General features: G+C 43.2%; 1 protein-coding gene and 1 long non-coding RNA gene across 3 annotated transcripts; one reads left to right on the plus strand and one right to left on the minus strand.

The window, feature by feature from the left end:
* Positions 1-4,563: 4,563 nt before the first annotated feature.
* Positions 4,564-9,000, minus strand: LOC127315203 (uncharacterized). The gene is made up of 2 exons (XM_051345713.2): positions 8,574-9,000; positions 4,564-4,964 (listed from the first exon to the last, which is right to left on the minus strand). The coding sequence occupies exons 1-2, from the start codon at positions 8,998-9,000 to the stop codon at positions 4,816-4,818; spliced, it is 576 nt and encodes a 191-aa protein (XP_051201673.2). The 3' UTR covers positions 4,564-4,815.
* Positions 5,471-7,946, plus strand: LOC127312392 (uncharacterized). 2 transcript variants are annotated; one of them, XR_011749072.1, is made up of 3 exons: positions 5,500-5,944; positions 6,131-6,221; positions 6,518-7,946. It is a non-coding gene; the product is annotated as an uncharacterized lncRNA (long non-coding RNA). The 2 variants fall into 2 exon arrangements; XR_011749071.1 differs by having other exon boundaries at positions 5,471-6,221.
* Positions 9,001-10,532: the final 1,532 nt, after the last annotated feature.

Raw genomic sequence — 10,532 nt, forward strand, 5'->3', positions numbered from 1 at the left:
TGATGTGCTAGTAAAGGTTGCTCCTACCTCTTCTGTATGCTACTATGCAATATTACTGGTAGTCAAATGGCTTCCAGTATAATTGATGTTGAAATGAAAATAGACATAGAAATGTCTATATTCTGATGGTCTTAGAAGGGCTAGTGTGGTCTGGTTGTACTTGGATAGTCTCTGGGATTGTTTGCTTTCCTATTTCCATTTGGATGATGCTACCACTGTTCTGGTTGGCATAACCATGGGTATAGGCTTGATTGATCCCTGGTCCTTTCCACTTCTTCCAGGTTTCACTTGGTCTCTGACCAAATGATGATCAAAACAGGGTTTACCCCACCCTTTTATGCTCCTGTGTTGCAAGCATGCTTATGTATGAGCAAGATATGATCTTGCTCAGGCTTTTGTGTGGTATACCTCACTCCAGCTCCTAGAAATAGGTGTTGGTGTAGAGGATTTGCTTTTGTGATGCTTGGTTTGCTTGCCCTGCTCCTCCTTGCAAGCTTGTGGTGCTTTACTCCATCTGGTGCTTGCTCACAGTTGACAGTTCTTGGTGAAGCTGTCCCTGGATGGTTTCTGATGGCTTGTTGTTCTTCCTGTTCTAAGTGTTCTTGCTGTTCTTGGTGAACTTACCCAGGAGCTTGTGTCGATGGAATGGTTAGGGTTTGGATGGAAAAAGGTTTTATATCATCCTCTCTTTGCTCTCCTGGTCGACAGCTGAGCCTGGCACCATTTTGGTGACTCCCCTGGCTTATGTGTGCTGTTGTGCATGCACATAGCCCGGTGAGCTGCCTGTGTGGTTCCCTGTTGGGACTTGGTCCATTTGGTGGATCAGCTCGGCTGATCTTGATAATATCCTCTCTAGTTCATTATTTCTTTGCTAACCTGCCAAGTGGCTATGCCACTTGGCATAACACTTGTTTTTTATTTGCTTTGTGTTTGTGTGCAGGGAAACAACCTGATGCTCCAAGGATCATGGAGATCATCAAGTACAAGGCTCAATGAAGACTAGATTGTAGTGTTAGGATATAACATTAAATTGTACTTTTCTTTTCTTTTCATTTTCCAATTTGTCCAATTCTTGTAATATGTTGTAATATTCATTTGTTCCAATTTTGAATATTGTAAGTGACAATGTATCTTGTGTGATTATTAATAAAGCTCAAGTTTTCCTTAATGAGCTTTACTTAATTGTTGTATTATTTATAATCTTGATTAAGGCTAATTGTTTATTAAATTATCTCAAGTTTGGATAATGTGATATTCATTTGATGTTTGAATTTGAAATTCAAATTCAAACTTGGGTTGAATTCATTCATACAACTTAATTCAATCATGCAACTTAAGTTTGTGATGCAAACTCTCCCCTCTCTTCTCAAAACCCTAGTTTAGTTGAATAAGGAACAGGTTTGTCGCACTCTCGAAACCCTAACCCTGTAAGGTGTCGAGAGAGAAACTTGTCCCCCTTCGATGCAGTTTTTGTTTAAAAGCGCGAAATTTCCCCGTAAATTACAATGCAATGCACATCCCTTTCTAAAATCTACCCCTCGATCGTCTCTAAACCTGGGATATTGCATTTGTATAGATGTATTTCAGCATAGGCTGGACAGGAACGGACAAGCTGCATGTGTGTATATGTATTTCATGGTCACCTGCAAAATGTTATTACATTTCTGGCATGGTCAAAATTGCGGTAATATTTCTTTGTGTGGTTCATGCTCAAATAACAGATTATGGTTTCACTTTACTAGCCCCTTTTGTCATTTTAGAATAGACAGTGGAGCGATTTGTGGATTCAGAAAACAAAGCGGAACAGCCATTTCTAATCCAAGAGGCAGGCAGTTAAGGAGCTAGATAGAAGCATGAGGGACATAATGAACAGACCAGATCTTCCATTCGGTGGGAAAACGGTCGTATTTGGAGGAGACTTTAGACAAGTGCTCCCTGTTGTCTGAAAGGGTACAAGAGCCCATATGGTAGACACGTCACTAAGCAGGTTCAAGCTATGGAAATGCATGAAACAAATGAAGCTTGTGCGTAATATGAGGGCTGAAAACGACCCGGGGTTCGCAGAATACCTAGTGGGAAACGAAACCGATAAGACAAATGAGAACGGAGAAATACTTCTACCTACAAGTATATGCGTGCCAAATAAGGCGGGTGATAATGGCCTTCACAAACTCATCGAGCATATCTACAGAACGCCAAGCTCTTCCCTAGAAGATCCAAAATACATCACGTCAAGATCAATTTTAACAATAAAGAACGACTGCGTAAACAGAATCAACCTAAAAGTGATTGATCGATTCCAAGGGGTGGAGATGGTGTACCATAGCTTCGAATTCCATAGAAGAAGACCCACATGGATACTATCCAGAAGACTTCCTAAACACCCTTACCCCAAACGGACTGCCTCCACATATGCTTAAGCTCAAGATTAATTGTTCGATCATACTACTCACAAACATCGACCCCCCAAATGGCCTCTGCAACGGCACAAGATTGGTCGTACGAGGATTCTAGAAAAATGCAATTGACGTAGAGATTATGCTAGGACAGACGACGGAATGTTCCCGTTCCATTTCAATAGGAAACAATTTCCTATGAGGCTCAGCTTTGCGATGACAATAACTAAATCACAAGGCCAGACAATACCAAATGTAGGTGTCTACCTACCTGAACCGGGTTTGTTACATGGTCAACTATACGTCGCGCTTTCCCGAGCAACCGTGACAACGAACATAAAGGTACTAATAGGTACATGTGATGAGGATAAGGAGGACAAGAAGATGCACACGAAGGACAAGAAGAAGAAGAAAATAAATACAAGCGACACATACATAAAAAATATTGTGTACACTGAAGTCCTAACTAAATAGTTGTAATTTGTAGTATGTTTTTGTGTGATACAGACAATTTTGTACAGATTGTTAGTGTACCTTGCAATGAAGCAATCAGTCACAAGTTTCAGAGTTTCGCTTGTCAATAGTATCTTATAAGACTGTTTCAGCAATCATCTAAAGGTATAATGACAGGCACAATATTTCTTTCAGGATGCGAATTGCAGTGAATAATTAAGCTAAATTAGTGGATACCACAAACGAAAAAATATATATATGATCCTACCATGAACTAACCTGGGCATAATACCCAAGGAGGGGATTGGTCATGACACAGTGGAGTGGTTCGGACATTACTGAGAGAGGGGGTCATGAACATTCGGGAATTGAAAAGAAGAGATCAGGCTAAGAGGAAGGAGAGACAAAAAATAGACCAATTCTACGCATTAAATTATATATTAAAAATAAAAAAATGTCTAAAATTGGATGTATCTAGATCCGATTTAGTACGTAAATACATTTAAATTTAAGTAACTTGAGACAATTTTATAGATGGAGGAAGTAAAAAAATACGGGTGAATCGACTTTGAGCCAAAATTTGAATAGTAATAATGTTAATTAATACTACTAAGTATAGGGTTAAGGCGGGTCAATGAACTTTGAGCAAATATAAAATAGTGACATGTTTTTCAACTTAAAGCGAAAATTTGGCTTCTAATCCATCGGTTCTGATGAACATTCTTTGTTGCGCAACAATGTATGTATATTAGACACAGCTATTGCCAACCAACATGACAGACATGTGTAGGATGAAGTATGCACCAAATTAAAATCACATAGCGGTGGAAGCCACTACAAACTAGTGAAGTGAGAGCTCGCACATCATTTTAGCATTAATTATGTTAACGTGACAACCTTCCACGATTGTGCCAGAAAGAAAAAGTGTCATCACATATAATTGTAGAAGCATTTGCGCAATTATTTGTTCCGATGCAACGCACGGGCACTTTTACTAGTTAAAGCTTAAAAAATTCAGTCTTGCGACAAAATACAAAATCTATTTGACAAAAATAGCAGCAGGAAAACATATTTTATTCAGCCACTTAGAAATGTTAGAAAATCTGAAAAATGACGCATTTATATAACTAAAATATGTTCTTACATTATTTTTCCTTTGATTTACGAGTCGCCAATATTTTCAATAATTTGAACAGTCAACAACAATGCCTAGAAAACAGCTGCTTCATATAGTTTCGAACATCCATCAAATCGAAATGGGTAAAACTTTGCACTTTTGTCAAAAATAGGAGAGAAAACAAAAAATAATACTTGCTACCAATAGCAAGGACTGAAAACAAACAAAAAATGCAAAAACATAAGAGGCTAACTTTCGAAAACTCTTTCTTCGACAGCCGGGCACGGCCGCCACTGCCGGATCGAGGGGATCTATTGGTTTTTAGGGGCTCTTTGGAGCCGCTCGCGCCTAGGTACACGTGATCCATGGAACACGATTTCGGCATGCATGAGTGGAGCCGTGGACACAGCTTCAAGCATTGGGAACCAACATGTTTCATAACATCAGCCAATAGCTATTTTCGATCACCATTAGTTAACCATAACAAGAATCCCACATGCATACAGTGTAGATATTCTCTCTTACAGTACATATAATTAACTTGCCAATTCGATACAAAGATTTATCAATAACTTCTGAGTAACTACTGTACTACTCGTCTCCTGCTTCACCCTTGTAATTCTTGATGGCGTCGTGGAGTTGTCTTGGTCACTCTTCAGCAACATGGAGATGGATCGGATGTGGCTAGTCCCTGATGCGGATCGCCTCGTCTCGTCTTGTCGTCAAGTCGCCGTCATGATCGTTGCCTGCCGGTCGGTCGCGCTCATCGTTGCCACCGTCTGAAGTTCACGTACCCTGCCGCCTGCGTCCTTCTTGATCCCATTGCGTTCGATCTTGTGCCGGTTCACTTCACGCGCGGACTCGTTCGTGGACGACGCCTCGACGATCTTCAGCCACCTTGTCCCACAACGCATGCGGCACCATCCCGATCAAGAGCCTCGGCACCGCCGTCTTGTACGCTTCCCGGCACATGGCGTCCGCCACCGAGTTCCCCTCCACTACAACAAAAACATGCAGTAGAGACATTTTGCTAGAGGCACTTTCCACTATGTCTCCTAAATTCTAATGCAATTTGTTATAGAGGTATTAAGAGAGACACTTTAGAGAATGCCTTAGCGGAAGAGACATCTACCTAGAGACATTCTCCAAAGTGTCTCTTAACATGCTTATAAAGACACTCTAAGAGACATTTTTTAGATTGACTCAACCGTAGAAACATTTTATTGTAGACAATCCTCATAATGTCTCTTGGCACACTCGAGATACACATTGTAGAATTCTTTAAAAGTGAGATGTATAACACAACCACTATAGGACAATCATTTAATACAAAGTTGGAGAAGCTTCAAAATATATCACAGTACAAGTTTCCAAATATGAAGTAGAAAATATAAACTTACTATGTACGTAAATCGTGGAACATAGGTGACTATGTAAAATGTAAAACATCTATAGCAACATCATTTTTTGAATATGCAAAAAAAAAATTCTGGAAAGTTCTCTTACTACATCGAAAGATGGAGCACCGCACCAAACACAATGGCCCAATAGCCGCAGCCGCAACCGCAACACATAGCCCGCACATGGCCGGGCGTCCGCAGTACCCGTCACACACAGCCCCACCTTCTCCTCAACCTCAACTCAGAAGGAACTGCCGATCTATCCGCCACCAGCCCGCCGCCCCTCCCCATATCCTGCAGTACCCGTATCCCGCCGCCACCGTGAGAGCAGCAAGGGGCAGCGCCATAGCCAAAGCCGGCTGCCTTCCTCGACTCCACCGTCGAGGCTACCGCCGTGACTCCGTGGGGCGGTTCAGCGCCGTGTCGGCCTCCTTCCTATCCTGCCGGGCCCCGCTGGTCAGTCTCCTCCTGGACGAGCTCTCCGACGAGGCCGCACCTCCTCCTCGTCCGGCGCGGGCGGCAGCGGGGGCTTATCCTACGGAGGGAACACCATATTGCACTCTATTCTCCACACACACGTACATTCCCCTGACCTATCAACTCTTTGTTTCTTCTTGACCAGGTCTCTCATCCGCCAACGACCACGGGCTATTGGGGCGGATACTGGCTCTTAGAATCCCTACCCTCTCCTGAACCTATTCCTCTAATTTCCCGTTCAGTTATAGCCCCAAATTCTCTAATTTTCTCTTGCTTTTGGATTTCAGGTTGTGGTTCTGCTGGGACTCTTCTACCTCCGCTCCAGGTTCAGGTCGCCGGCCACGCGACCGCAGAGGAGCTGCTCCAGATTCGACTGCAGTTTAGTGCTCTCGCTCTCACTCTGTTGATTGCTACTAATATTCATATAATAAAACTCTAGAGACATATGGCTTTAAGTCCACTTTTATCTGTTGTTATTGTGTAAGTACATCTGGTAGTCAAGCCCTCATGCCTAAGCTTAGTATTTAAGCTAACATTTCCAAAACTTGATTTGGCTGCTCGGTTGCATCTCTATCTCTACTTGGCAAAATTGGATTAGCACTATACCTCACCAAATTTTCAATAGTATATATATGGTCCCGTACTGATCTAACTCTGTGCATATTTCCTGCTAGAGATCAAGCTTCATATGTTAGGCGCAAGGTATCATGTATTCGTGTAATGCAATATATGTACGCAGGTGAGGTCCATCTTTGCTCATCCCCAATTTCACTAGGGAAGCCAACATACAGCTTCTGGTAATCCAATGCCTACCAATTATTTTGGATCTCCAGTATGAAGGCCTTCCAATTAACACTTCCGTTTTTGTTCTACCAAATAGTAAAAAAAATACTCTATTATACATCAAGTTATATGACGTGCAGATGGGAACTTTGATGAATAGATACACAGATCCAACTAATGATCCATTATCAGTGCACACCATCAGTTTGATGAATTGTTTGACCAAACTGCATCGATTAAGAAAAGCTTGCCTAGACATCTGTTGCAGCATTGGCCAGGACTCTATGCTCAGCTCTGCTGCCAACAAGTAAGTGTGGAGCTCAAGCAGGTTGCTCAATGCTTGCCTCTTTCCTAACAGAGTTAAAATTATGTTGGGTGGCGGAGTTAAGCTTTTGCTATGTTATCCTGCGGAATTAATTTACGAAGCATATAGCCAGGTTAGTACATCTAATGTCCGTGGAGACTACAAGAGAAGAATTTACATCCAGACTGAAATCAATAGTGGGAAAGTTCAGTAAGATATATACAATCTCGACACCCATGGTTTCTCCAGTTATTGCGTAGTCTTTGTTTCTTACTTCTCTATGCAACCAACTTCGGCTTACAAAAGGTAATATTTTGTATAGACCATAGTAACAACTTATTATTTAGTTGTTGCTTGGTGTTTGTGGCCCACAACCAATTTCTGGAGATTAAAAGTACCATAGCATTATACATATTGTAGTCATGCACTATTTATGGTGTGACAATCCATGTAAATAGGATTTGATCAGTTTGGATTCAGTTTCATGCTAATAAGTTACCAATATAAACATATATTTGGTATCATCAATGTTTAGAAGCTTCACAGCAGGTTTCTTAAGAAGTCGCACCATTACAAATGAAATGAGTATATCCTTACTACTATTGTTTTAAGCGATTCTAAGATTTGCTAGCCCATGGAGTGCCCGGGTTGATGATAGTAATGATAATTTCTTTGAATTTGTGATAGGGGGAATACATATTTCTATATCAGCGGTTGGCTCTTTGACGAAAGTGGCATTGGTTCGGTGGCTCCAAGGTCTCTGAATTTTATATGTTGGTTGGCAACAATAGCTCGGAAGGGAACTCTATAGTGTTTGGTCACATGGTATAATGGTGTGTAGTATTAAGACTATGTCGTTTGATTTTTGTGATGTTGTATAGCAGAGAGAAGTTAGTTGTGATTTTTTTTCTTCAGTTCTTTTTTTTAATGGGCATCTAGCTGGCACACTCTGGTGTCAATATTTTATTTGTAATACTCATGTCTTTATCTACATTTAGTGAAATCCCAGTGAATAAGAGTAAGTATATTTTGTTCCTATGTCATTTAATTTGTATGTGTATTATGTTATTGAATCTCGGTAGTGTAATTTTTAGAGAGCAAATGTTTTGATCTAAGTAAAGGCATAAAAGAATGTCTCTATGATGTCGCTCTGGAGACTTGTTAAGATACCTCTATAGGGACTATATATGCGCCTAAAAATGCCATTACCAGATATTCAAAAAGGACAAAATCTATGTCTCTACACAGTGTGAGATATATTTCTATAGACAAAACAATATGCCTTTATTCAATGTCTCTACATTTCTAGAGATGGATACGTTGCCACACCAAAATGTTTGTATTAATGTTAGAGACAAGCTTAAATGCCGCAAGAAAGTGCCTCTATACCTATACATACACTTTCGAAGTGTATCTTTGAAATGCCTCTATGTGTGTACATACAAAACCTGGTGTCTTTACGAAGTGACCATATATCATTTATAAACATTTTTCAAAATGTCTCTATGGTATAAGACACACTGCACGTAGTGACACTTTTAAGACAATGGGTAAAATGCCTTTACAGGAATGTAAAGGCAATATAAGTGTCTCTACGTGACCAAAATAGTGCCTCTATGGGCTAGTTTTCTTGTAGTGCTCGCGGAAGTTGTGCTGCACCTCGCAGACGTCGAAGGAGTCCAGCAGCCAGATGATCTCGTCCAGCATCTCGCGCGGGATGCGCGTCTGCGTCGACTCGCAGCGCAGCAGCTTTACCAGCGTCAGGTCGTCGCCCTCGACGACTAACCGGTCGCATCCGTAGTCCAGGGCGAGCTTCAGGCCACGGATCAGCGCCCGGGCCTCGACGATGCCGATCGGCGCGTGCTCCGTCCGCTCGGCGAAGGAGAGGACGACGCGCCGGTTGGCGTCGCGGATGACGCCGCCGATGCTGGCACGCCCGCTGCCGTCGTGTAGCACTGAGCCGTCGAAGTTGAGCTTCGTCCAGCCGAACCGCGGCGGCGTCCACCGCACCAAGGTGACGCTGGGTGGAGAGCGAGGCTGGGCGTTGCCGCTCCAGGGTCGGCACGCCATGCTGCATGGCGATGGCGAACCGGTGGAGAAGCTAGAAGCCCTGTGGAAGGAAGTCGCCATTGGGTTGGATGGGCGGAAGGTTGCGGGGAGGGAGAAAAATTATGACCTAGATGACATTCATGCCCTGGCTTATATTATCAGCCATTCAGGCCAAATCGAGTCCGGCTATGCATAGTAGTAGAAATCAGAACGGTGGCGTTTATCGTAAGCATCCGAAACCCACACAATCGAGTCCCACAGCGTACATACCACGCCGGTGACGTTAGTAGCAAGCATCCGAAACCGAGACAACTGTTCGTGCTGTGATTTTTACTGGAACGTCGAGAATTTTGTGTTGTGATTTTTACGGGAACTCAGAGAGACCGCGTGCCGACCCAAAGCTACTCGCCCCCGACGGTCCTACGCATCGGTCAACGCAAAGCTACCGCCACTATTAGAAAATGAACCTTCGTTCCATACCTTTTGTCACGGTCCATTCCGGAGCCGGGACAAATGGACAGATCATGTCGCCCCGAAATCATCGAGAAGGTACGGGATCTTTTATCACGGTTTAATGCCTTTTGTCCCGGTTAGAGCGTCAAACCGGGACAAAAGAGTCTGAGGCCTTTTGCGGCCTGCTGGCAGCCCTTTTGTCCCGGCTGGAGACACGAGCCAGGACATAAAGTCCAACAGTTCGTTCCCGCGCGGAACCCGATCGTCGCCATTACTGGCGCACAAAATTCGGGTCGCTGACGCACACAGAATTCGGGTCGCCGACGGCCGGCCATGGGAATTGATCACCCGGTGGCCGGCCTCTTCATCTTCACCTTCCTCACCTTCATATATGTTTCTATCTCCTCACCATTGCCACACATCTCTTATCACATCTCTCATCTCTCCCACAAAAGCTCTCTCTCCCGTCGACATTCCAGCCTCAATGGAGCACCTCGCGCGCGTCAAGGCTCCTCGCTCTCGGATATACCATCTCATGGCCGAAGGGATGGCTTTCAAGGTCACGGTCGCTCTCCGTGCATCAAGAGTGGAGTTTTGAAAACAAGTAAATAATATGAGCTTCACATCACAACATTATGGTCGTGGCACCACTACTGTCTACCACTCCTCACGTCCATTCTAGTTGCATCGTCGTCCCTCCTCACGCCTATATCTTCTCCCACCTCCTGCTCTCTCACTCCCCATCACTTCTGGCGCTCTCCCTATTATGCCACTTGCTTGACCTCCCCCCATTTTCCAGTCATCGAGAGCTCCGTCCTGGTCCTCCTCCAACTCCTCGCCCGCTCCTGCCGCATGTTAAATATAAATTCCTAGTCTCTTTCATGAGATCGGTCTTCTGATTGAGTTGGCTTGAGAATATAATTACACATGGTATCAGACCTACAAGATCCTGGGTCAAATCCTAGCTAACGAATTTAAAATAAACATTTGCTGATTCCCTAGAAAAAAGATCCACGTCTAAGGCTTTTGCGAGATCTAAAAAAGGTCCACCAGCCTAGAAGAGAAGTAGGTCTTAAATATAATTGTTTGTTCTCTTCCAT

This window comes from Lolium perenne, chromosome 7 (assembly GCF_019359855.2).
Source record: "Lolium perenne isolate Kyuss_39 chromosome 7, Kyuss_2.0, whole genome shotgun sequence".
NCBI classification, from domain to species: domain Eukaryota; kingdom Viridiplantae; phylum Streptophyta; class Magnoliopsida; order Poales; family Poaceae; genus Lolium; species Lolium perenne.